At 39.1% G+C, this 27,669-nt stretch overlaps 1 protein-coding gene across 12 annotated transcripts in view; it reads left to right on the top strand.

The window, feature by feature from the left end:
* Positions 1-27,669, top strand: part of ASB3 (ankyrin repeat and SOCS box containing 3) — a 120,791-nt gene that overhangs the window by 27,690 nt on the left and 65,432 nt on the right. For 6 of the 12 annotated variants that reach the window (XM_047851444.1, XM_047851450.1, XM_047851449.1 and 3 more), the window contains 2 exons: positions 9,984-10,192; positions 19,749-19,907. In XM_047851444.1, the coding sequence (XP_047707400.1) occupies positions 9,997-10,192; positions 19,749-19,907 (355 nt within the window). In that variant the 5' untranslated portion in view covers positions 9,984-9,996. Of the gene's footprint in view, positions 1-165; positions 960-2,140; positions 2,262-9,983; positions 10,193-19,748; positions 19,908-27,669 lie in introns of those variants that run through there. The other 6 variants (XM_047851438.1, XM_047851439.1, XM_047851441.1 and 3 more) reach the window with 2 other exon arrangements.

Raw genomic sequence — 27,669 nt, 5'->3', positions numbered from 1 at the left:
TTTGAGACAGAGAGAGACAGAGCATGAATGGGGGAGGGGCAGAGAGAGAGGGAGACACAGAATCGGAAACAGGCTCCAGGCTCTGAGCCATCAGCCCAGAGCCCGACGCGGGGCTTGAACTCACGGACCGCGAGATCGTGACCTGGCTGAAGTCGGACGCTTAACCGACTGCGCCACCCAGGCGCCCCTTGGAGGAGTATTCTTATGCATGTGCTTGTGTTTTTCCTACATAGAAAGAATTTTTTCTTGTATCAGATGAATATGCTTATAAATTGCCATAAATTGTGTAGTCTGTTCTTTTTTTGTGAAATTTGGATATAGTGGCCTTAGCTGGAAGTTAGCATTGATGAGGGAGCATAAGGCAAGCTAAGGGCCAAGCACAAGCTAGCACTACCCCCCTGCCCCCAAATATGTGATATCCCTCAGGCACTCTTGGCTGCCCAAAAACAAAGGAAAAAAACAAATGGTTAACTGATAGAGATCACAGTCACACAGGACATGGGTTTCCATCAGTTTACAAATACCTTGGTACAATTACAAAAAGGGGGCAATTTTATCAATAGCTTGAAGTCCAGGAACTCCCTACTATCATAATGCTTTGTTAGAGGGAAAAGCAATCTTAGTTTGACAATAGCTAGGCCTCCATGGATTTTGTGAGTCTTTAGAATATGAAAATCCCATTGGCAACTTCCCCTTGACTTTACTTCCCACACACAACTCCCAGGTATATAACCAGTCACTCTTCACAACCCCAGTGCAGCTCTTTCTGCCCACAGCTCTGTCCCTGTGTTTTAGTAAAATCACCTTTTTGCACTGAAGTTGTCTTCAAGAATTTTTTCTTGGCCGTCAGCTCTGAACCCCCACCATCACCACTAAACCTCATCAGCATGGTTCAACAAAATGTAGCCTGGCATTCAAAGTTCTCCATAGTTTGGCCTTCAGCTACCTCTGTGTGAGAAGTAAGTGAGATGATTCATTTTCAGAAATGTCAAATAAAAGTTGTGCTGTTTAGTTAACAATAGGTTCACAACTTATTGGAATTATGTATGATTTCTCCCCCCACCCCCCCTCAAGGAGTCCCAAACCCTTAGACCCTTCACTTCCTGGTTCTTCCCTTTTACATTTCTGGGGCTTATTTTTACAGGCTTTGCAGAGTCCAAGCCAAAGAACTGAAGTCTCTGTGCCTCACCTAAAGGAATGTACATTTGTTCCAATCAGATTACTTATTTTTAAAAGGCTTTCTTTCTTTCTTTCTTTCTTTCTTTTTTTCTTTCTTTCTTTATTAAACAATTTAACATATACCATCGTGTGAATTTAAGGTGTACAATGTATTAGTTTGATACATTTCTATATTTTAATATGATTCTTGTTATAGCAGTATTTATCACATTATACAATTATAATACTATATTGTTTGGATTCATTATACTGTTCATTAGATCTCTATGGCTAATTTACTATTCATTGCAAGTTTGTACCCTTAGACAACATCAATTTTATTACCCACGCCCTCCCTGGAAACCACTATTTTATTCTGTTTTTTCCAAATTTGGCTTTTTTAGATTCCACATAAAACTGGTATCATATAGTACTTGCCTTTCTCTTTCTGACTTATCTGACATTATTTCATAATGTGCTCAAGGTCTATCCATGTTGTCACAAGTGGCAAGATACCTTCCTTTTTTGTGGCTGAATGATATTCCATTGTATGTATTTACCACATCTTTTTTTTTCTTTTTTAATTTATTTTTTTTAACTTACATCCAAGTTAGTTAGCATATAGTACAATAGTCAGATTACTTTTTGCCTTACTTGGGCATAGGTGACATCTAGGTAAGGCTATAACCTCTGTAGTACTCAGCCCATGAGGAATGATGGGAGGGACTTCACCTTAGGAGATAAATTGACTGCTGTAACTGCCCCAAGTGTGCCTGTCCATATTGCTCTTGCAAGAACATTGATCAAAGCCTCACTTCACTGTGCCCCCTGAGTCTCCGGGTCCCTCCTTTGATTGGGTCAGCAGGCATATTTCTCACATTTGGGGGCTTGCCCAGGATTCACCTCTACCCGTGGGGTCTAGGTCCTCCTGTGAGAGAGGAGACATCTCCCACCCCGGTTTGCATGCCCTTTCCACGGACAGGCCCCTGGTCCCTGTAGAATCCATGGAGCTCAAGATTTTTGCATTTGGAGACAGAAGAAGTGACCCTGGGGAAAGCGTAAAAGGCACCACGGCAACCTGGTAACTCTGTGCACAGACCAAGGTAGGAAAATTGGACTATAAGTATTGCCTGGGGGATGGGAAGTTGTGAGAGGCTGAGTGTGTGTGACTGAGACGTATTCTAGATATGAAGGGAATGTGGAGTCTAGATCCATGGTTCAGTTCTCCCGCAAAGAAAACAGGTCGAGACGGACAAAGTTGGTTCTGGAGAGTACAGGAAACCTCCATTAAAGGGCCTTTGGTGCCCCAAGGGAAACTCAGGAGCAGGAACTAGCCTGGTCTAGGATGGGGAACAAAAATTCTAGGCCTAGGGGTAAGGGAAGAGAAACCCACAAAGAGGTGGGGTCTCTTCATATTCCCTCAGATAGTCTATTGTAGTACAGAGAGGATACAGGGAATAAGGACAAACATAAAATGATCAAATTCTGCTGTTTTGTTTGGACTAAAGACCCAGTTAAAGGGCCATCTGTTTTTTGGCTCAGAGGAGGACTGGGTCCATCAGGCCCTAGTCCATTATGCAAATGATAAAAGTTCTAGTACACTGGAGGAAAGGGATTATGCTGAGACTGAGGAAACATGGGATCTTCATCAGTCCCCAAGGACTCTCCTTGGAATGCCTTCTAACCCATTGGAATGAAATTCATATTGCAAGGTTGAAAAAACAAACTCATCTTCTTTTGTAATACTGGCCTCAATACTCCTTAGGAGATGAGGAAAAAAAAAAGGTCTATTAATGGGACACTAATGATTGTCTAAACCGGCCTCCTCTGGTTGCTGGTGGAGATGTATGTGGGGCATTCTCCCTCATTCATTTCCCGAGTTAATGACTATGATAATCAGAGCCAATTGTCTGTGGTTAGTCTACCTCAGGAGGGAGACTTTAAGGAATGATCCCAAGCAGCTGCTGAAACTCCTTCCTTTTGTTTTGAGGAAATTCCCTGTCTTCTCAGGCCTGACATAGACTCCATATTTCCACTTTGGTGAGGAAAAAAACCCCAAACAAACATGGTACCTGCTCCTCTGTCCAAGCTGACAACCAGAATCATTCTCTGCCTTCTGGTAGCACCTGTCCTCTTCTGCCTTCCCCTTCCCCTCCTCCTGATTCTGCCCCACCTAAGGGTGAGGTCTGCATAACTGATTCTATATACTCCTTGGTGACTTCAGCATCATTGGCTCCTCCTCACACCCTCATTGTCAAGGAATGAAGAACACCCACTTGAACCATCTACTTCAGATTCCCCCACTGGTGTCCCTGGTAAAAACTGACAATGGGGAGCAAGTGATTGACTTTTAAGTGGACGCAGTTGAAACATATTCACCGTTTAAACTAATTTAAGTTTGTTGGTTTGAGATAGACATGTATTTAGAGTTATCAGCATTAAATATGAAACTTACTCTCCTGGCAAGGGTGTTCAGCCAGCTGAGTAAAAGTTTGCCAGAGTAGACCCTGATTAGGACAATAATGATCCTGGGGACAGGGTTAAGATGCAGGATTTAAGAGCTAATAATCAAAGGACTCAGGGAATCAGCTCCAAGATGTCAGAATGTCGCAAGGCTTTTGAGATACTGAAAGAGAAGGAGGAAACCCCAGCTGTTTTCTTACAGAGGCTTAGAGGTCAAATGAAATATTCAGGCCTAGTTTCAGAGAAACTAGTGGGGCAGAGTCTCCTGAAGATTAATTTTATCACTAGAAGTTGGCCTGATATTGCCAAAAAGTTACAGAAGATGGATGGATGCAATGAGAAGCAGAAGAACTGCTCAGGGAGGCACAAAAGATATTTGTAAAGAGGGATGAAGAGAGACAAAAACAGTTAAGATTATTGTAACTATTGAGAAAATGATTGAGATGAAAGGGGGAAATGATTAGGAAAACAAAGGCAAGAGAAATGTAGCTTAAATAAATCTTATAGCTTGTAGTCCACTGATGGACACTTGAAACGTGCAGAGCTTGACCTGCAGAGCCTTAAGGAAGGCTGCCTTAGTGTTATAGTTTTATTACCTAGGTTTACTAAAGGTCAAGTAAGCTTTTGTTATCTCTTGAAATTTGTTAGCAAAAAGAGGACTTAAAATGATGGCTAATTTTATCTCAAGTTTTCCTGGGTGGGTAATTGTTAAGATAGCTTTCAAAGTCTTTGATAGCCTGAAACTTTAAACTTTTGCTTGCACAATAAATGGGATTAAATTCATTGGATATTTAATGAGATAAAATGTTAAAGCCTTGATTACTAAACATAGGCTTGTGCATTTAACTTCTTTTTGTAGAGAAACTAAGGGTATTTGGGTCTGTTGGTAAGCATTCTTTGTGCTTAGTTGATTCATAAAATTGCCATCTAAAGAATTCTGATGTAATAGTTCACAATTGATAACTACTTTGTTTTCACTGGAGACTAAGGTTCTGCTAAATTCAGTTAAGATTGATGGAAATAAGGAAAGCAACTTTATATGTAAAAGTAGATATATAAAAAAATAAAAAAAAACAAGCAAATTTTTGTTGGAGGCAAAAGAAAATAATTTTGCCCTAAATGAGACTGGTTAGAGAGGAATGGCTTGGGACAAAATCTAAATACAAAGGAAAGTTGTAGCAGGTTCTTGAAGGGAAATCTTTGGAAAGGAATATTGTGTGATCACAATGGACTAAGGTTAAAATAAATGGATTTTAAAAGTACACTGGTAGAAGATTAAAATTCTGCTTTACTCTCTGTTAAAAAGACAACATTTTCTTAGATTGTTGGTCTGCTTCTGATTAAGAGAAAAAAAAAGGAAAGGTGTTTTTTTCTCCTTTGCCCAAAGAGATGGCAAGAACTATGATTTTAACAGAAAGGGAAGGACAACACGCCCTTTTCAGTTGTTTTGCTCAAGACTTGGTTGAAATTGCTCCTCCTTTGATCCAAAGTCTGGGTAGATGGCTGCCAACTTCCAAAGGCTCCACATTTAGAGGAATGGATGCCTGTAGAGGCATATGAGGGATGGATGACTATGATAGGCTTTTACTGGGATACATGGGAGCCATTTTGCTACACTTAGTTCAGTATATGCTCACTTGTACTTGTTGCCCACCGTATTCAGGCCTTCCCCATAATGTGACAGGCGTGTTTCCCCTACAAGAAGCTAGAGTGCTGGAAAGAGAAACACAAGGAGGCACTACCATGATAAGATTACAAGTAGTTTTTTCATTTTGAGATTTGAGACAGATAAAAGAATAGGTAACTTTTCTGATGATCCAGATAAGTGTATAGAGGTTTTTCAGAATATTAGGTATGTTTTTGAGTTGACCTGGAAAGATAAAATGCTTTTGTTGAATCAGACTCTTTTTTTTTTTTTTTAAACTTTTTTAACGTTTATTTATTTTTGAGACAGAGAGAGACAGAGCATGAACAGAGGAGGGTCAGACAGAGGGAGACACAGAATCTGAAACAGGCTCCAGGCTCTGAGCTGTCAGCACAGAGCCCGACACGGGGCTCGAACTCATGGACTGCGAGATCATGACCTGAGCTGAAGTTGGCCACTTAACAGACTGAGCCACCCAGGCGCCCCTTGAATCAGACTCTTAATGAGACAGAGAAGTGTGGTGTTCTGGCCCCACCTGAGAGATATGAGAACAAGCAACTTCTTAATTATCATGGGACTGGAGGTCCTATAGGGAACTCCCAGTTTCCTACTTGGGTTCAGGCAGTTGTACACCCCGAGATCCTAATTGGGACTATGATAATCCCATTGGGGGATGGTATCATTGCCACTTCCAAGCTTGTGTTTTGGAGAAAGTATGGAGGTCTAGAGTTAAACCCTTAAATTATGCAAAATTAGCCCCTGTTTTACAGACACAGGACAAGAGCCTGGTGGTCTTTCTGGAAAGGTTAAGGTTAAATATATGGCTGTCTCCCCCTGACACCCCTTGAAGCTGAGACGATTCAAAAGACAAATTTGTCACTCCATGAGCAGCAGATACTCCAAGGGAGCTGCAAAAATTGGCTCTTGGCCTGGAAGGAACCCTGGAGGAGCTCTTATGAGCTGCCAATTAGGTACATTACAGTCAAGATTAAGAGAATAAGGAACGGGAAAGGAGATGTAAAAAAAAAAAAAAAAATCTAAGGCTTTACTATGTCAGACCAGACTTCCCAAGGTCCTGGCACCAAGTGCTGTTTATGTGGCTGTTCAGGGCACTGGAAATGAGAATGTCCTCAGAGGAGACAAAGTCAGAACCCTGTAAGCCATACCCTTTGTGTGGAGACAATCACTGGAAAATCTGAATGCCCTCATGGACCTCAACATTCGAGAGCTCAGATAACCAGTGTCCCTGAAAGGAACGGATGGGTCCTGGGGCTCTTCATGGTGACTCCCCTGAATCATCTGTCTATTGGAAACCCAGGGCCTTGGGTAACTCTAGAAATATAAGGAAATCTGGTTGATTTCCTTCTTGACACTGGATCTTTCCACTCCCAGCCAACTATCCAAACGCAGAGTAACAATTCAAGAAAACTTATGACTAAATTTTTCTTTCAGCCACCGGGGTGCATATGGGGAGACTTTTTTTCCCCACATTTTTTGATAATGCCATAGAGCCCTACTCCCTTGCTAGAAAGAGACATTATGACTGAATTAGGGACTATAGTGCTACTAGCTCCAGGGGGGAAAAACAATTTCCTAAATTTATAGTAATCTGGATATAGAAGATCAATCTTTCTTTGAGGTAAAATTAATTATGCCTCATGGAGTTGTTCCTATGGAAACTGGATGGCCAAAGGAAGATTTGAGAATTGAGAACCAAAAATTAGTTCAAATATTTAATTATTCTAAGCAACAATATCACAAGATTCAAATAAATATGGAAGAGGAAGGAAAAGCTATAGTTAAATTAAAAAAAAAAAGAAAATGACCAGACAGGTTAGGGATCTTGTGGATGACTACGGTTGCATCTTTACTTTACATGGTGTGACCTCCTCCCTAGGAGACATTGCATTTGGAATATTAATGCTTGTTGGTCTAATACTCTTTTTTTTTCTTTAAAAAATTTTTTTCTTTTTTCAACGTTTATTTATTTTTGGGACAGAGAGAGACAGAGCATGAACGGGGGAGGGGCAGAGAGAGAGGGAGACACAGAATTGGAAACAGGCTCCAGGCTCTGAGCCATCAGCCCAGAGCCTGACGCGGGGCTCGAACTCCCGGACCGCGAGATCGTGACCTGGCTGAAGTCGGCCGCTTAACCGACTACGCCACCCAGGCGCCCCCCAAAAAATTTTTTCTTTTTGTATGTTATTTGTAGAAGCTTTGCATATGCCAGAAAAATAAGAAAATTTTGCTAGCCCAGACATCCCAAATACCCTACCATTATTTTGGGCCTCAGGATTGAGCTCTGAACCTGCCCTGACTGCTGTACTCCTGTCATTGCCCCCTTTCACCAGGAAGCAGTTGTTGTCCCAATTCCTAATGGCAGTTAGGAGTCAGGTGTTCAAAGAGGGGAGTATGATAGGAAAAGATGGGATTAGTAGGCAAAGAGGGAAAGGTTAGGACCTGAGGTCCCTGGGTTGAAAACAAAAGCAAAACATATTTTAGAACAATGCTGGAGGCCAACCACACAGACCCCCTCAGGCTTAAGATTGCTCTTAAAAAAAAAACAAATGTCCCTGCCTTGCGCCCAAATTAACCTTTAAATGAAAATGGAATCAACTTAGAAGAGGAGGGATTGTGAGAATTAAGTGAGATGATTCATTTTCAGAAATATCAAATTAAGTCTGTAGTGTCTAGTTAACAATAGGTTAATAACCTATTGGAAATAGGTACTAACCACCCCCCTCCCCTTCGACCACCCTGTGGAGTGTCAAACTCTTAAATACTTCACTTCCTGGTTCTTCTTCCCCTCTCCATTTTGTGGTCTTATTTTTGAGAGCTTTGCAATGAGCACTTGCCAAAGAACTGAAGTCTCTGTGCCTTACCTAAAGGAATGTACATTTGTTCCAGTCAGACTACCTTTTGCCTTACATGGGCATAGACAACACCCAGGTAAGGCTGTAACCTCTGTAGTACTCAGCCAATGAGGAATCGGGGGAGGGACTTCAGGCTAAGAGATAAATTGCCTGCTGTAACTGTCCCAACTGTGCCTGCCCATCAGACACTCCCTCTTGCAAGAAAGTTGATTAAAGCCTTGCTTCACTGCCCCTGAGTCTCTGCTTCCCTACTTTGATTGGGTCAGTGGGCATATTTCTCACACTCCATAAGCTCATTTTCCTCCTATTCTTTGCTTACCTAATCCTCTTTCCAAAGTGAACTGTTTGCCTTATTTACTGTGTCTTACTCACCTTTTTTGTTCATTTACATAATCGTGTCTTTCATTCTCCTTAAGAATGCTCTTCAGATCCTTCCTGTACTTTGGGACCCAGCTTACATCCCTCATAAGTTTCTCCCTTCTTTGACCACCCATGGCTGTTTATCTGTACTTCTCTTAGAGCACTTGCTTCCTTCTATTTTGAATCACATGTATTTATCATTTCTCTGAGACTGTACATAAATCTGTGTTATCTTTATATCTTCCACATTATTGATCAGCTGGTTGGTTCCCAGTAAGTAACTGTCAACTGCATAATTAAATGTTCTGTAGTAAATCTCACTTTCATAGGAGCGGATCAGTTGATCTAATTAGGTTAATCCATAGCTAATGCTAGCTCTTTGGCTTACCATAGAGTCAAGTTCTGCAGTTATAGCTTTATATTTAAATGTGACCATGGATAAATTTAAATTTCCTACAGGAAATGCTCTGCTTTCTTTTTAACTTCTCTTTTTAAACTGTCATTTTCTGGATAAATAATTTAGAATGTAGTTCTAGAAAGTTTTCTACCTGCATTGGCCTAGACATGTTGGCATGTCCTGAACCATCTCCTAAGAACACTAAAGAAACTAAGGAAGGCTGGGATAGAAGTTTTACTGAGAGGGACTGCCCCTTGGGAGATAACTCTTCCCCTGAGAATCCTGAACCTTAGCCTCATAGTGGGATTAACCAGAAACTGTCTTTGTGAGAGTCATATACTGACAACTATACTGGATATTGACTCCAGGGGAAGGTGGAATGAACTTTGGAGGGAGATGATGAGGAAAAGGTCACTAATGCTGTGAAGAACTTTATGGACTTATGTAGGAAAGCTCGACTCTCTTGTTCGTTCCAGTATATTCTGTAAGTAGGACTGTTTTATCAGAGAAAGAGAATATGTTCTGCCCCTTTTGGAAAGGACCAGCAGAAAAACTACAATTATTACTTATCTTTGTTCCTTTCAATAAATCTCCTTCATTCCTTTTTTGGGTTTAGCTTTTTCCTGGAGAGGGCTACAAACTGGAGAGGGCTACAAATTCTTGAGGCTAAGCATTTTTAGTTAAATGGCCATCTCTACATAATAGAGTACATATTTGGGGTTAACTGGAGGTGTTTTAGCTCCCTCATCTATAGAATTGCAGTGAATGCGTTTTAGTGGGGTATGAACAGGAGCAGAGGCCTGCAGGAAGGAGATGCTCAGACATTTCCAGAGAACGAATGATAGAACACTTAAAACTTCCTTGATTTCTTTAATAAGAACATTCCAGGGAATCCTAATTTCCCAGAGACGCTTCCTGCTCTAGACTCTAGTAGAAGATGTGGCATGACAGGTCTCTTTCTCCACCTCAGGCTTTTCCTCTGCAGTCCTGTGAGAGTTGCAGGACAGGCCTGCTTCGATCTGCTAATCTCTAGGAGTACAGTGTTGTTTTATTGTCTATAGTGTTTTCTTTCTGCCTTGTTTTATAGACTGGTCAAAGGAATGGATTTTACAGAGGCTTACTCTGACACATGCTCCACGGTTGGACTTGCTGCCAGGGAAGGCAATGTTAAAGTCTTAAGAAAACTGCTCAGAAAGGGACGTAGCGTTGATGTTGCTGATAACAGGGGATGGATGCCAATTCATGAAGCAGCTTATCACAACTCTGTAGAATGTTTACGGATGTTAATTCATGCAGGTAAAGTACATTCAAGGTATGGGAGCTGGGCCTACAAGCTGGATTAATAAACCATAAAAAAGGTAATATGTGACTTATCAACCATGGTATTTGTTTTCCTTTTCTATGACCATAAAAAAACTGCCTATGCATTATTAAGAATGGTGACATTGCCACCATTGCCTGTATGGTGTTCCAGCTGGACATCTATAAGTGTTGTCCCTTGTATGTAACTTGCTGTGCCTGGCCCATTTTTATTGTTTGAGCTAGATGATATGGCAAGAATAGTCTGCTCTTTTAAGGATTTGGTAGTTACTAGTCATGTTTATTCTTTCTTCCTTTTCCAAACAGAAGGAGCAATGTTACTGAAATTGAGGGTGTTTGTGCTTTGGTTGAGTTAGTGTTTTTTTTTTTGTTTTTTTTTTTAATATTGTTCAGTTTCCTTAATTTGGGGAATCTTTACAAGTACTTTAACTCCCCCCCCCCCCCCCCCAACTGAGTTCACACTAGAAAACAGGATAGACAAAGTCCCTGCCTTTATGATGTTTATATTCCTGTCAGGGGAGACAGACTATACTTAAATAATTAAACAAGATAATTTCAAAACATAAAAGCGTTGTAGAGAGAATAAAACAGGGTAATGGGACAGAGAGTAACTATGTGCTACTGCACATCTCTTTCCAACTCTCTGTTGAATTGACTTCATGCTTGTAACCTGAGATCAGCCAAGTGGGAATATTTACATGGGAGAAATCAACCAGTGCTATGAACCAAAGCTTTAAATTTGGGTTTTTTTCCCCCCTGAGAGCCAGTGACACATTTGCCAGCTCACTACTGAGAGTAGGACTCAGTAAGAGACTAAATGAGAGATTCTGATAGGAGATGATGGGTAGGGTCTTGGAGATAATGGTGATTGAGCACTGCTTTGTAACGGTCATTATACTAGATGCTTGATGTACGTTTTTTTTTAAGTCCATTTATTTTGAGAGATAGCATGAGTAGGGGAGAGGCAGAGAAAGAGAGAATCCCAAGCAGGCTCTGCACTGCCAGCACAGCCTGTGTGGAGCTTGAACCCACGAAGCTGAGAGATCAGGACCTGAGCCCAAAACTGATAGTTGCATGCTTAACTGACTGAGCCACTCAGGTGTCCCTACATTATTTACTACATATAGAACTGCTCTTTTTTTTAAGTTTATTTATTTGTTTTGAGAGAGAGACAGAGCAGGAATATGAGTGGGGGAAGGGGAGAGGGAGAGCGGGAGAGAAAATCCCAAGCATGCTCCATGCTGTCAGTGCACAGCCCAATGTGGGGCTCATTCTCACGAAATGTGAGATCATGACCTGAGCTGAAATTAAGATTCCGATGCTTAACTGACAACCACCAGGCAGCCCCCTTCTCTCCTTTTTCCTCTTCCCTTATGCTCATCTGTTTTGTTTCTTAAAATCCATATATGAGTGAAATCATATGATATTTGTTTAGCTTTGACTGGCTTATTTTACTTAGCATAATATACTCTAGCTCCATCCATGTCGTTGCAAACGGCAAGATTTCATTCTTTTTGATGGCTGAGTAATTTTCCGGGGTGTGTGTGTGTGTGTGTGTGTGTGTGTGTGTGTACATATACATATATCCTTTCATTTTTAATGACTTCTCTTTTAGGCGTGATGTTTTTGGAGCTTAAGATAGCCACACATAGCTATGTGACTAGTTGATATAAATGGCCAAATAAAATTATCTCACTGTATTTTTATTAGAGTTCACTATTATGAAGTAAACTTTGGATAAAACTAGTTTACCAGAATTAGGAAGTAGAGTGTGCAGAGACTAGGAAGCAGCTATATGACTTATTTTAGGAGGTCGAAACAGTTTTGGTCGCTGTCTGCCATGAATTCGGTTGTTCTCTATAGTTGGAACTAATGTCCAAAATTCTATCAGATTTGATTACTTGATTCACTAAAAACTAGAATGGGACAGAAAAGCTATAGGTCACTTTAAATAAAAGTGTTTTATAAGGGGCTCCTGGGTAACTCAGTCCAGTAAGCCTCTGACTTCAGCTCAGGTCATGATCTCCTGCTTTGTGAGTTCCAGCCCTGCGTTGGGCTCTGAGCTGACAGCTGGCAGCCTGGAACCTGCTTTGGATTCTGTGCTCCCTCTCTCTCTCTGCCCCTTCCCCACTCATGCTGTGTCTGTCTCTCTCAATATTTCTTATGGCCCATTCCTCCTCTTGTAAATTAAAGTCCATACTTTATTCAGATCCCCTGCCTTTTAAAAAAGATTACAATGTAAACTTACCTGGAAGATTCAAGTTCAGGAACACTGATCAGTGACGAATGGTAGCTGACTACTTAGCTAGCATATGGCTAAGTGTGATGATGAAGAGTGTATGTTTTTAGTCTTGAGAAGTGAAGTGAGGTCTCTTCTGCTTATTGGTGACAGTGACATCTTTATATCTGTACCAGTTAACTTAGTATTATGGGTTAATCTTAAAAGTTTCCGAAACAAGTTTGACATTTTTGTTTTTCTTTATACTTTGCTGTACCTGTGTTTTATTTAATTCATAATTCTCCGGTCTTTTATAGCTCTGCTGGTACATGTAAAAGTGTCTTTTATTATATAATTTCTGTCTCCTTGAACTTCCTCTAATATTAGTGAACTGCCAGAGATTCATAAACATACCTTTTATGGACACCTGGATGGTTCCGTTGGTTAAGGGACTGCTGATTCTTGATTTCAGCTCAAGTCATGATTTCATGGTTCGTGAGATAGAGCCCTGTGTGGAGCTTGGTGCTGGCAGCACGGAGCCTGCTTGGGATTCTCTCTCTCTCTCTCTCTCTCTCTCTCTCTCTCTCTCTGCTTCTCCCCTGCTCTCTCTCCCTCTCCCAAAATAAATAAACTTCAAAAAACCTATACCTTTTATTAGTGTACTAAAGTATGAAAGTACTTAAGCCTACACAAAAAGAATGCTTAGAAAGGTTTTGCTTTACTGTCGCTTCAGTTTAGATCCAGAATATAGCCTAAAAATTAGAGATGATCTTCTCATTCAAGTTGGAGAAGAGCATTCAAATGCAGCATGGATTAGTTAGAAATTTAATGTGTGTATGTATTTTTTTCACTTTAACTTTTTTTTTTTAATGTTTACTTATATTTGAGAGAGAGAAAGAGACAGAGGGCAAGTGGGGGAAGGACAGAGAGAGAGAGGGAGACACAGAATCTGAAGCAGGCTCCAGGCTCTGAGCTGTCAGCACGACAGCTGTGAGCCCGACGTGGGGCCCGAGCTCAACAAACCATGAGATCTGACCTGAGCCAAAGTCTGACGCTTGACCGACTGAGCGACCCAGGCGCCCCTTTCATTTTAACTTTCTGTGTGAAGTGTTAATACACATAACAAATTTGCTTGTCTTCTTTGCTTTTTGGAAGTTCATTTAATAGATGTTGAGATTTCATGAATCTTTACATCTTGGAGGACAATAATGATCTTCAGTGGAAATTATACCTGTCATTCAGTAGTAAACCATTTACTGACTAAAGATCACTTAAAATCTTATAATTAACTGTAGCATATCACCAACAAATATTTTTATTTGGCAAATATGAGCTAATTCATAGTACTTTTTATTAGTTAAAAAAATATTACGCTGTCATATTGGGCATGATAATAGATGCTGAAGATCATTAGATAAATAGGCACCATAGCATAGTGATTAAGAGTTGTGTTCAGATGGACCTGGGCTCTGCTGACTTCACCACTTTATCCTGGCAGGATAAAAGGACAGGTCTTTTAACTTCTTGGTTCTTCAGTTTGTTTATCTGTAAGATTAGAAACATTCCATCATTCCAACTCAGGCCAGAAACTGGGCCATCCTTAATTACTTCCTTTTTCTTATATCCCTCACCCAGTCAGCACATCTTTATATATGTGTGTGTGTGTGTGTGTGTGTGTGTGTGTGTGTGTGTGTGTGTTTACACATCCACAAATTCACATCACTCTTATTGCCTCACAACCTCTAAGACCTTGGTCTGAGTCACATATCTCTTTGCCTGGATTGCTCTAATAGCATCCTAACCTCAGTTTCTGCTCTTACTTCTTCCTCATCCTACCATAATCTAGTCTTAGTGTATCAAAGACTAATGTCTGTCTCTTCTGTTCAGAATTCTGCAATAGCTCCCGATTTCACTCTGAGTAAAAGAACTGTTTCATAGTATTTAATAGTATAGATGTAATATATTTAATAATTCTCCTATTGATGGGTTCTTATAAGTGGTGCTTCAGTTAACATCCTTATGTTGTAACTTTGTGACATGGGTGTATATTTCTATAGAATGGAGTTTTAGAAGTCAAAGTGCTGGTGCAAGAAATATGCAAAGTTAAAATATTGATAGACACGGCTAAACTATCCATAATATTAATCAGAACTTTTTCAGTAATGAATGAAAGAAATAATTCAAACTAGTTAACACAAAGAATGGAAATACATTATTATGAGCACCAGGTGTTGTATGTGAGTATTGAATCACTGTATTGGACACCTGAAATGGATATTACATTATATGTTAACTAACTGGGATTTAAATAGAAATTAAAAAAACCTGAAAAACAAATAAGGGACATATAGTGCTTATGTAAATATTAAGTCTGAGTGGTAGGTCCCTTCAGGCATTGCCAGATGCTCCTATTCAAAACGATGTTGTCAGGACTCTGGGTCTTTCTTTCTCTTATGTCTGCATTTCTCTATGTTCATTTCATTCTCATGTAGCCTTTCTCTTTGGAAGTTCTAGGCAAACTTTGTCTTTAAAGAAGTCTGTGTATTCTGGACATTAATCCTTTGCTGTTACATGTGGTTCAGTTATTTCATATATTTTCTCCTAGTCTTAATTTTTTATAGTGTCTCATGTCTTTGTAATGCCTTCAAACCTCTTGCTTTCCACTGACTTTTTCCCTTCATCTTATATGCATGATGAAATCTCTTAAAGGGTTATCTGAAAGTTTTGCCCATGGTGAAAATGTTTGTTGTGGAAATTATCTTATACCCAACCTTTTCTTAGAATTGCTAAGTAAAGCATAATGATTGTGCAAAGTACTTGACTTTCTCAGCTACCTGAAATGGACATTCATCACTCTTTGTGATTGACACATCTTAAATTTGTTTGGCCATCATCAAATTGTGGCTCAGTTGTTGAGATAAGGTTCTGATCTTAATATTTAACCTATGTTAATGAATATTTAACACTTATTAAAACCATGTGTTTTTGCTTTCTTTCTTAGAAAACAAAAGTGTACCATTTCTCACGTAAATAAGTAAGCAAGTTTACTATTTATTTATAAGTAAAAATACACTTTGTGTTAGGAATCATAGGGTTGTGGTATAAATGCTAGAATGTTAAAGTCAACTCTTGTTATTGCTGCCCAGGTGTCAGCTGGCTGGCATTGGTCCAGCTGACATGGCCCCAATCCTCAAGGTGCAGCCAAGAAAGAACTCACAAGTTGTCATTACAGAACCGAAGTGCCCATTATGGGTTTACCCATTATGAAGTCTTGAATGCCTTTACATTTAAATTTTCAGTAAGTAGAATAGAAGCAGAGACTGCTTTGCCCTCCAGTGAGAAATAAGTAGAGGTTAAGGCATTAAAAACAGTATTATGAGCCATTTTTCCAAGAACCCTTATAAAACAAAGGATGAGAGTGAGAGGATGGTTGTTGGTATTCCAGTACCAGATAGGTAAGGTCCCCTTGGTCCCTGGATACCAATTAAGGAGGGCAGTTTATCATTGAAACTTCCAAAACCAATTTATATTGGATCTTGAAAACTTTCTGAAAATGGTGTTTTGGAGTTTTAATTTGTAACAACTGTGACAGTACATAAATTTTGTAATTCTGTTGAACCCCTTTGAGGGTTCAGGCCAGCTGTTTTATCCTTGTTTTACTGTTAAGGAAACTGCTGCAGAGAGTTTGAGTAATTTACCCAAAGAGTAATCCAATAGAGAACTGGTGGAGCCAGGATTACAGCCTAAATCTTCTAACTCCAAATCCACTGCATTTGCTCCACCATGTAAGTTTCCTGGTCCAGTGGTTTTAGAGATAAACTATTCAAATGTATCTATCTATTTTTTTCTATAGGTGAAATCTTTTAAGATTTCAATTTAGTAGTTAACTGACTTCACTGTTTTTCATCCTGCATGAGAAGGGCCTTTTCTTTTCTTTACTTCATAGATAATTGCACAGGAGTATTTTTTTCCCTTTCATAATAAGATGGTGTGTGTGCAAATCACGAATGGTGGCCCTCAAATCATTCAGGTGGGAATTAAGCTCCCTTCCTTGGAGGTGGGGGGGGGGGGAATATTTACATAGATTATTGGATTTATCTGATACTTAGAATATTGCTTATTTCCCATTTATTTATTCAATCATTTATATCTGCCTGGACTCGTGTATATTTATTTTATACATTGGGTTATAATCCAATATGATATTTATTTTGTTGCTCAAATTGTTCTAGGTTTCGTCATTGAGTCCTCTTTCAGATCGGCTCTTGTGTTTCTTTGGCATGTCCCATGTTTTGTTTTTTGAGCACTTTTTTACTTTCTTTACCTAGAAGATGGTCCAGGCTCATTTTGTATATTCTGTGTGCCCATCCTAGAATCAGCCATTTTCGTAGGAGCCCTGGTTCCTTTTATTGGAGAACAGTTCTCAAAACCAAGATTTAGGCACTGATTGTGCTTGTTGCTACTGGTGTGTCACTGCTTTTAAGCCTTTTCAGCAGACAGGGCTAGGAAACATATTTATTATAACCCATGTGTATACACATGCCTATAAGCATTTCAATATCCATCCATCTGTATTCTGTATTAAAGCTAAATATGAGTTCATGCTAATGTCTGGATTCTAATCCAGTACCATTTGGTTCATTCTAGCCTTCCTCCTTTGCTTATCTGTAACCTCCCTTTTCAATAGTGAGAAACCTGTCGCTATCTACCATTCCTTTGCTTATTTGAGCTTATTGTACATAGATGGTGGTTTCAGAATTGTTCCTCTTTCCCCCTATGATAAACAACTTTACCAACCAGACTACAGTGTATATATACACTTCCTTTTGTCTTTAGCCTTACGGTTAGTGTCTGGTCATAAAACCATTTTCTAAAGTGTCATCCATTTGTAGTCCAATTAGACACTTTTCTCACAGTTTCCATTCTATCCTGAGATTCCCTGACTGTCCCCACCTGGTTGGTTTTTTTTTTTTTTCATTGCATACATTAAGTAAGTGTCACTCTTTGTGTTATACAGTTTTTTAAATGGCTATGATTAAGTCGTATCTCTCTTCTTTCTCAGTGGAAGAGAACATCCTTCCTTCTTTTCAAAACAAATTCCTCAGTATATCTAATGCAAGACTGGCCTAGGTCGGCTTCTTTTCAGCCATCATCTCTTAGTCTCATTTTGCTTCTGTGGCTCTTCCTTCTCTCCCTGATGGGCACCCTCCTCTCTGCCTTTGTATTATCACCACGTTGGTTTACTTATTCTAACTTTAAGACCTGGTTTAGTGTATGCAGTAAGTCTAGTCTCCTCTTAGTGCTTGCTTTCTTTATTTTTATAACTTTGTTATTCTTACCTGTCCTCTCCATCTCTATCAACTTTAGTCACTTTATCAAGTATCGTAAAAGCAACCAACCAAACCACAACAGGTCTTCTCACATTTTGGTTAGAATTATAATAAATTTATTAATTATTTTGAGAGGAATGCACATCTTTATAATACTGAGATTTCCCATTTAGAAGCTGTCTGTGTTTTGGCACCTGGATGGCTCAGTTGGTTAAGTGACTGACTTTGGCTCAGGTCTTGATCTCCCAGTTGGTGGGTTCCAGCTGTGCTGACAGCTCAGAGCCTGGGGCCTGCTTCAGATTCTGTGTCTCCCTGTCTGTCTGCACCTCTCCGGCTCGCCCTCTGTCCCTCTCTCTTAAAAAAAAAAAATGAATAAAACGTTAAAAAAAAAAAAAGATTTAGAAGCTGTCTGTGTGGGGCACCTAGGTGGCTTAGTTGTTAAGCATATGACTCTTGATTTTGGCTCAGTCATGATATCGTGGTTTGTGGGATCAAGCCCCACATCAGGTTCTGTGCTGACAGCATGGAGCCTGCTTGAGATTTATCTCTCTCTTTCTCTCTGCACCCCTCCTACCCCTGCTCACAGTCTGTCTCTCAAAATAAATAAATAAATAAATACTTAAAAAATAGAAGCTGTCTGGTATCTATATATGTGTATGTGTTCCTAGTTTTTCTCTTAACTTCATAGTTTTGTGGATATCTGAATAAAGGTCAGTTTCTGACTAATCTGGGAAACACTGTTTTTGTGATATGAGCTTTAAAAATATAACTGCTCTATTTTGCAGTTTAATTGTGCATCTGTAAAGTTTGAGACTTGTAAACATTTTTTTAATTTTAAAAATTTATTTACGGTTTATTTTTGAGAGAGCAAGAGAGAGAGTGTGGGGTGGGGACAGAGAGAGGGGGACAGAGGATCAGAAGTGGGCTCTGTGCTGGCAGCACAGAGTCTGATGAGGGGCCTGAACTCACGAACGGTGAGATCATGACCTGAACTGAAACCCAAGAATCAGACGCTTAACCGACTGAGCCACCCAGGTGCCCCAGAAAGTCACTTTCTAAAGTCACTTCATGTGACTTCAATAGTTCGTTTTGCTTTGGAATTACACAAAAATTAACGTAGCCATTATTTACATAATTTTAATGTTACTAGAACCTTGAGATTTTCATAACAGATAAACCTCAGAAACCTTAAAGTAGAAGTTGTATGCCACTGTTTGATTTCTTTGGAAATGGAGTACATTTTATTATTTTAGAAATACAATCTTGAGTACTTCACTGTAGTCTTAAGTTAGAAAAGGAGTATTTAAAACATTTTTTAACGTTTATTTATTTTTGAGACAGAGAGACACAGAGCATGAATGGGGGAGGGTCAGAGAGAGAGGGAGACACAGAATCTGAAGCAGGTTCCAGGCTCTGCACTGTCAGCCCAGAGCCCGACGCGAGGCTCGAACTCACAGACCGCGAGATCGTGACCTGAGCTGAAGTCGGACGCTTAACTGACTGAGCCACCCAGGCACCCCAGAAAAGGAGTATCTTAAACTACCCTCATTTTATTAGTTGAATACAAGAAAGTAATGCTTGACATGAGACCATTCCTCTCATGGAAACTCAGAAATTAAAAAAAAATCAAATTGAGTATTATTTTAGTAAATCTTGCTTAAGCAAATCTTTGGTGCTGCATCCTCTTCAGATCTTCTTTTGTGTTATTTTTCAACTCCTGCCACTCCCCTTCCCTGCCCACCAAAAATTAGAGAATAGAAGATGAGTTTGTGGACAGAATTTGTGTGTAAGGAATACCAGGGAGCTGTTCACACTGTGACCCCTGTAGAACTTTTTCTTGATTTTCTAGAGAGTTTTAAAGTGAGACCTCCCGTTTATAATTACAATTTAATATTTCATTAAATTCTTCTTGGAATCTTTGCTTTTTAATCACAGGAAATAGTGGTACCTTGCAGTTGACTTTCTTATTTTTATTTTTACATAGATTCATCTGAAAACTACATTAAGACAAAGACATTTGAGGGCTTTTGTGCCTTGCATCTTGCTGCAAGTCAAGGACATTGGAAGATTGTACACATTCTTTTAGAAGCTGGGGCAGATCCTAATGCAACTACTTCAGAGGAAACCACGCCGCTGTTTTTAGGTGAAGTATGCTATTTTTGGTACAGATGCAGTTTTTGCTTTTTGTTTTTGGTAAAAGAACTACGCTTAATCCCGCCCCCCCCCCCCCCCCCCAAGCTGTTGTGCTTACAGTATGTTCTTTGGCAAGCATTATACTGCCACCTCTTTCATTCTGAAACCAAAAAGTTATCTTTAAAGGTTTCTCTCTTCTTTTCCATCCTTGGGTGATAGCATCTGGGAATATCTTTAAGTATTTATTTAAAGTTGTAAAATTTTTTCTGTATTGTAGTCGTCATCATCGTTGTTCTCAAATTGTTCTGAATACTACAGATAACTTAAATTGTAGCAGTAGTTATAAGATTACCTGTGAACATTTTGTTTGCTTTTGCTTTTTGTTTGTGTTAAGAAATTGAGAAGATTTTATGGAAGAAATCACCAGCTAATCCTTTAATGACAGTTAATTTGTTGCCTGTATGAGTCACTATTCAGACTTCTTCAATTATGGACTGTTTTTAATTTTATAAGGACAAAGTTCAAATTCTAACGGACACACTTCACTACCTGTCTTTTCTTCCTCCCTCCTTCCCTTTGATCCTCTTTTTTTCCTGTTTGATCCTATTTGTTGTTAGGTACATTGAGGCCATAATGTTTAGTGGAAAATGAGAAAATTAAGAGAATAAAACATTTGTGTAGAGTCAGTATATCTGGACTAGAGTTTTGGTCCTACCATATGTAATTTGTAAGTTCATTTATTTACTGTATGCTTTTGTTTCCCCGCTTATAAAATGAAAGTAATAGTACCTATCTAGTTTTTATTTGACTGAGAATAAAATGAGATGCCTATGAATGTAGCTCATTCCTTTTAAGCATAATATATACTTAAAATTTATATGTAGTAAAATTTATCCTTTTTAGTGTATAGTTCTATGCGTTTTGATGTATGCATCAAATGTGTACATCTCACATCTATGATTTTGATGTATGTATAATGTGTAACGACAATAATAGTCAAGAAACAGGACAGTCCCATCACCCTCATACCAAATTCCATCATGCTGCCTATTTTTAATTTTTTTAATGTTTACTTATTTTGGGGGGAGACACACACACACACACACACACACACACACACACACAGTCCGAGTGGGGAGGGGCAGAGAGAGGGAGACACAGAATCCAAAGCAGGCTCCAGCTCTGAGCTGTCAGCACAGAGCCTGATGAAGGGCTAGAACTCACGAGCTGTGAGATCATGACCTGAGCTGAAGTCAGATGCTCAACTACTGAGCCACCCAGGTGCCCTGGGCTACCTATTTTTAATAAATCTCCCCACTCCCCTTCACCCTTAACAACCACTGATTTATTTTCCTCCCTGTATTTTGCTTTTTTTGCAGAATGTCATATATAACATGTATATACATAACATATATTTTGCAGCATATAACCTTTAACTTAGCATAATGCTTTTGAGATGCATACATATTGCATTATCAGTAATTCCTTTTTATTGCTAAGAAGTATTCTATTATATAAATGTAACACAGTTTATCCATTTACCAGTTGATAGACATTTGAGTTGTTTTCAGTGTTTGGTGATTATGAATAAATTGCTACAAACATTTGCATGCAGGTTTTGTTTGAATATAAGTTTTAATTTTTCTTGAATTAATACCTAGGATTGTTGGATCATGTGGTAAGTGTATGTTTAACTTTGGAGAACAATTCAGAAGTTTCTTATAAAGTGACTATACAGTTTGTATTCCCTCCAGTAATGTTTGAGAGCTTCAGTTGCTACACATTCTCCCTGACGCTTAGTACTGACATTTTTTTTTTTTTTGCTTTTAATGGCATCTCATTGTGGTTTTAATTTGAACTTTTCCTGATTGCCAATGATATTGAACATCTCTGATGTGATTATTTTCCATTTTTCCTTTTTTCACCCATTCCTTTTTTTTTTTTTAATATTTGAAATTTATTGTCAAATTGGTTTCCATACAACACCCAGTGCTCATCCCAAAAGGTGCCCTCCTCAATACCCATCACCCACCCACCCTCCCCTCCCTCCCACCCCTCATCAATCCTCAGTTTGTTCTCAGTTTTTAACAGTCTCTTATGCTTTGGCTCTCTCCCACTCTAACCTCTTTTTTTTTTTTTTTTTCCTTCCCCTCCCCCATGGGTTTCTGTGAAGTTTCTCAGGATCCACATAAGAGTGAAACCATATGGTATCTGTCTTTCTCTGTATGGCTTATTTCACTTAGCATCACACTCTCCAGTTCCATCCACGTTGCTACAAAAGGCCATATTTCATTTTTTCTCATTGCCACGTAATATTCCATTGTGTATATAAACCACAATTTCTTTATCCATTCATCAGTTGATGGACATTTAGGCTCTTTCCATAATTTGGCTATTGTTGAGAGTGCTGCTATAAACATTGCCACCCATTCCTTTTGTGTTTGGGTATTTTTTTTTTTTTTTAATATTTTCAGACTTATGGAAATGTTTTCATGGTACAAGGGATTCTCATATACTTTTCACCCAAATCGTGTTCTTTTGCTCTTCTTTACTTGATTATTTTATTTCTTCTATTTATCCATATATTTTTTCTGAACCTTTTGAGATTAAATTACAGGCATAATGTTTCTTAAAAAAAAATTTTTTTTAATGTTTATTTAATTTTGAGAGAGAGCCAGTGCATGAGAGGGGGGAGGGACAGAGAGGGAGACACAGAATTTGAAACAGGCTCCAGGCCCTGAGCTGTCAGCACAGAGACAGACATGGGGCTTTCCAGATTTTTTCTTGTGGTTGACTTCAAGTTTCATAGTGTTGAAAATATGCATGGTTTGATCTCAGTCCTTTTGTACTTCTTGAGGGATGATTTGTGGCCTACTGTGTGATCTGTTTTGGAGCATGTTCCATGTACACTTGAGAAAAATGTATTCTGCTGCTTCTGGATGAGATGTTTTGAATAACTGTTAATTCCATCAGGTCCAGTGTATCTTTCGAAGCTGTTGTTTCCGTGTTGATTTTTCTACTTAGATGAATTCTGTCCATTGTTGTAAATAGGGTGTTAAAACCCCCTACTATTAGATTATTATTGATAAGTTTCTTTGTGTTTGTCACTAATTGATTTATATATTTGGGTGCTTTCGAGTTGGGGGCATAAATATTTAAAATTGTTAGCTTTTCTGGGTGAATAGACCCCTCAATTATTATATAGTGCCCTTCTTCATTTCTTGTTACAGTCTTAAAATCTAGTTTGTCTGATATAAGTATGGCTACTCTGGCTTTTTTTTGGCATCCATTTGCATGACAGGTGGTTCTCGTCCCCTTACTTTCAATCTCCAGGTCTTTAGGTGTAAAATGAGTCTCTTGTAGGCAGCATATAAATGAATCTTGTTTTTTTTTTAATTTATTTTTTCCATTCTGATACCCTATGTCTTTTGATTGGAGTATTTAGTCCATTTATATTCAGAGTGATTATTGAAAGATATGAATTTAGTGCCATTGTATTGCCTGTGGAGTTGGTGTTTCTGGTGATGATCTTCGGTCCTTTCTAGTCTTGTTGCTTTTGGTCTTTTTTTTCTCCACTCAACGAGTTCCCCTTAAAATTTCTTGCAGGGCTGGTTTTAGTGGTCATGAACTCCTTTAGTTTTTGTCTGAGAAATTGTTTACCTCTCCTTGTAGTGTGACAGTCTTGCTGGATAAAGAATTCTTTCTTGGCTGCATTTTTTTTTTCCCATTCAGCACATTGAATATATCCTGCCACTCCTTACTGGCCTGCCAACTTTCTGGGGACACATCTGCTGTGAACCCAGTCTGTCTTCCCTTGTAAGTTAAGTACTTATTTTCCCTTGTTGCTTTCAGGATTCTTTCCTTGTGTATGTATTTTGTGAATTTAACTATGATATGCCTTGGCGATCGTCAGCTTTTGTTGAATTTAATGGGAGTTCTCTGTGCTTCTTGGATTTTGATATCTGTGTCCTTCCTCAGATTAGGGAAGTTTTCAACTATAATTTGTTGGAGTAAACCTGCCCCTTTTCTCTCTCACCTACTTGGTCTCCCTATGATACAAATGTTACTCTATTTTGATAAGTTGCTGAGTTCCCTAAGTCTATCTGTGTGATCCATTACCTTTCATTTATTTCCCTCTTTTCAGCTTTGTTATTTTCCATAATTTTATCTTTTCTATCACTGATTTGCTCCTCTGCTTTGTCCATCCTCATTTTTATGGCCTCTCTTTGGGTTTGTGTCTTGGTTATAGCATTTTTAATTTTGGTCTGATGAGATTTTAGTTCTTTTATCTCTGCAGAAAAGGATTCTCTAGTGCCTTCTATGGTTTTTTTTCCAAGCCTAGCTAGTATCCTTATAACTGTTGTTTTAAATTGTAGTTTAGACATCTTATATGTGTATTGATTAAATAGTTGGCCTATAGCTATACTTCTTGTTCATTCTTTTGGGTTGAATTTCTCCATCTCATCTTTTTGTCCAGAAAAGAGAAGAAGAAAAAAGAAAGAAGCAAGCAAACAAAAAACAAAACAACCCCCCCCCCCCCCAAAAAAAAACCAAAAAAACTAGTTCCTGGGTGTGTTTGGTCTGCTTGTTAAAAGAATCTAGATCCAGGGGTATCTGGGTGTCTCAGTTGGTTAAGTGTCAGACTCTTGGTTTGGGCTCAGGTCGTGTTCTCACAGTTTATGAGTTCAAGACCTCTATTGGGCTCTGCTGAAGTGTGGAGCCTCCTTGGGATTCTGTGTGTCCTCTCTCTGCTTCTCCCTCACTCATATGTTCTGTCTCTCTCAAAAATAAATGAACATTAAAAAAAAAAATTAAAAAAAGAATCTAGATCCAAGTAAATAAATAAATAAAATGGAAATAAAAAAACCAAGTATTTAAAAATAAAAATTAATAAAAATTTAAAAAAGGACTAAAAAAGGAAATGGAAAAAGAGAAACATTTAGAGAATAAAAGTAAAAAGGAAGCTGGATTCTATTTCCCCTAGAGCCGAGGCTTTGCAGCTCTCTATGATCAGTAAACTTCGTAGGAGCTAGTTTGTCCTGGTCTTCTGGGGGAGGGGCCTGTTGCCCTGATTCTCGGGTGAACTTACCCCTTTGGAGATCCATCTGCAGGGTTCAGGGGGTTGGGGCTTGGTGTAAATGGCTCTGGCCTCCAGTAGATGGCGCTGTTTTTGCTCCCAGAAGGCTTTCAGTGCTGATCGGTTGGATGAATATGGTAGTGCCTCTCTTGATAGCCCTGGAGCTGAAAGTTCCTACCCCCCCAGTTTTCACAGAATCCTCACAGAAAAGCAGTCAGTCACCCTTCTTGTCCCCAGTTTATGTCAGAACCCTGTGTTCACCTTGCCTATGTCCGAGTTTGCTTTTTTTTTTTTTTTTTTTAAATCTCTGGCGCATGACTGAGTTAAAGCACTCCACATTTTAGGGACTCCCGGAGCTTGGAACCTTGTTGTTCCTCTGGGGGGGAGGGTCTTGCAGTGCTTTTGCCTGTTTGTCTGCTGTGTAAAGAAGGTGATTATATGATCTGCAGCGGTTGGGAGTTTATGGAAGGCAGCAGAAAGTCAGCATCCTAGCTTGCTGTCCTCAGCTGGAATCCATGCTCCAGTGACTGGGAACAGTGCAGCATCTTGGTGCCACCCTTCTGGTGATCCAGGGGATCCTCAGTCCATGCTGTCATTCCTGGGACTCCACCCGATCTCGCCAGCCTAGCTCCTTTAAGCCAGGCACTCCCCCATGGTAGCTAGCGGACTTCTAAAGGTTCAGATTATGCACTCTGCTGCTTATGATACTTTGCAGTAGCCTCTGTAAGCAGTCTCCCTCCCTGTCACCATACCCTCAATTATATCTTCCCCAAGTCAACTGTCTGCATATCCTACCTTCCAAAACGTGGTCACTTTTCTACTTGCAGGTTTTGTTTTCTTAGACCTCCTATTATTGGGTGTTCAGAATGATTTGATAACTATCTAGCTGTGTTCAAGGGACAAGACAAGCTTAGGGTCCTACCTCCTACCTCTGCCATCTTAACTCCTCCCACCAGGATCACTTATTTAATTTAGTTGTTATGTCTCTTTAGCCTCCTGTAATTAGAAACAGATTTTTCGCTGTTTTTCTTTTACAATTTTAACTTTTTTCTTTTCTTTTTTTTTTTTTAACATTTTTTGAAGATTTCAGGTCATTCATTTTGCACAGTGTTTTTCATTTTGGGTTTGTCTGATGTTTTGTCTGATGTCTGAGGTTTTTTTCTTGATAGCGTTCTGGTTATGTATTCCTGGCAGGAATATCAAAGACATGAAATGGTATCTTAGTGTATCTTATTAGGAAGAATATGACTCATTACTGGTACTGTTGATTTATGATAAAGTGTTTTGAATATGTGAAATGTATCATTATAAAGATGTTTTGGGGCGCCTGGGTGGCTCAGTTGGTTAAGCGTCCGACTTCGGCTCAGGTCATGATCTCACGGTCTGTGAGTTCGAGCCCCGCGTCAGGCTCTGTGCTGACAGTGCAGAGCCTGGAGCCTGTTTCGGATTCTGTGTCTCCCTCTCTCTCTCTGACCCTCCCCCACTCATGCTCTGTCTCTCTCTGTCTCAAAAATAAATAAACATTAAAAAAAAATTTTTTTTAAATAAAAAAAAAAAGATGTTTCATGGAAGCCTTGCTGTAATATCATTTGATTTCTTAGAGGGGAGATTGGTTTTTATATAGTTTTTTTTTGTTTTCCACATGCACAGTTAATGGATATTGTGTATGTAACTACATAGTAAGCTTTCATTGTGGCCTAGCCATGTGCAGTCTCTATTTGAGTTGCTGTCTGTAAGAAATCTACCATATAAGGTGCTTGAGTGGCTCAGTCGGGTAAGTGTCCCAACTTCAGCTCAGGTCATGATCTTGCTCTTCCTGAGTTCGAGCCCCCATCTCAGGCTCTGTGCTGACAGCTCTGAGCCTGGCCAGGCTTTGGATTCTGTGTCTCCCCCTCTCTCTATCTGCCTCTCTCCCATTCACATTTTGTCTCTCTCTCAAAAATAAATAAACATCAAAAGGAAATGAAAAAAAAAAAAAAAGAAATCTGCCATATAGAGGAGTGAACAAAATTAATTAAGTCCTGTAAAGGAGATAGACGTAAAGTGTTCAAAATATTAAAAGAAAGCAGTACAGATCACGTTGGGATAAAAGAGGACGATTTTTTGAGCAGAGTGTTGTATACCAAACCCTGTGTCAGGTGTGTACATGAATTAGCTAATTTAATTTTTACCATGATTCTCTAAGATATGTACTATTATTATATCTGCTTTTACATAGATGAAGACATAAAAACACTGTACTGAGGATCAGAAGAACTGTATTCGAGTCTTGATCCTACTATTGTCTGCATATGGGTTAGAAGAACACTTTCTTAATTGATTTGATGAGCTATTAATAGATGTTCATTGACAAAAGTGTTCCTGATCAACCTGTGCTTGGGAAATACCATGTACTATATTACCCCATGTAGGAAAAAAAGAAAGAAAGAAAGAAACAAACATTTGTTCTGTAGTTTAATGTGTCTATCCAGAGAGAAGTATCTTCTGTGCTCTGACATCCTATCTTAGTGTCTTCATAGCTCTTCTCACTGACTGCATTTATTGTATTTATTTGCATTTTTGTTAATTGTCCTCTTTACTAGAAAGAATGCTCCATGAGAGCAGGCATTTTTTTTTTTATCTTGTTCACTGTTGTAACTTCCAGATCAGGCTTGGTATATGGTGGCAGTTAGTAATTTGTTGGGTGAATGGAAAT

The sequence above is a fragment of the Prionailurus viverrinus genome, chromosome A3 (genome assembly GCF_022837055.1).
Source record: "Prionailurus viverrinus isolate Anna chromosome A3, UM_Priviv_1.0, whole genome shotgun sequence".
Classification (NCBI taxonomy): domain Eukaryota; kingdom Metazoa; phylum Chordata; class Mammalia; order Carnivora; family Felidae; genus Prionailurus; species Prionailurus viverrinus.
The sequence above is the reverse complement of the archived record's forward strand: the minus strand, read 5'-3'. Positions and strand labels throughout refer to the sequence as shown.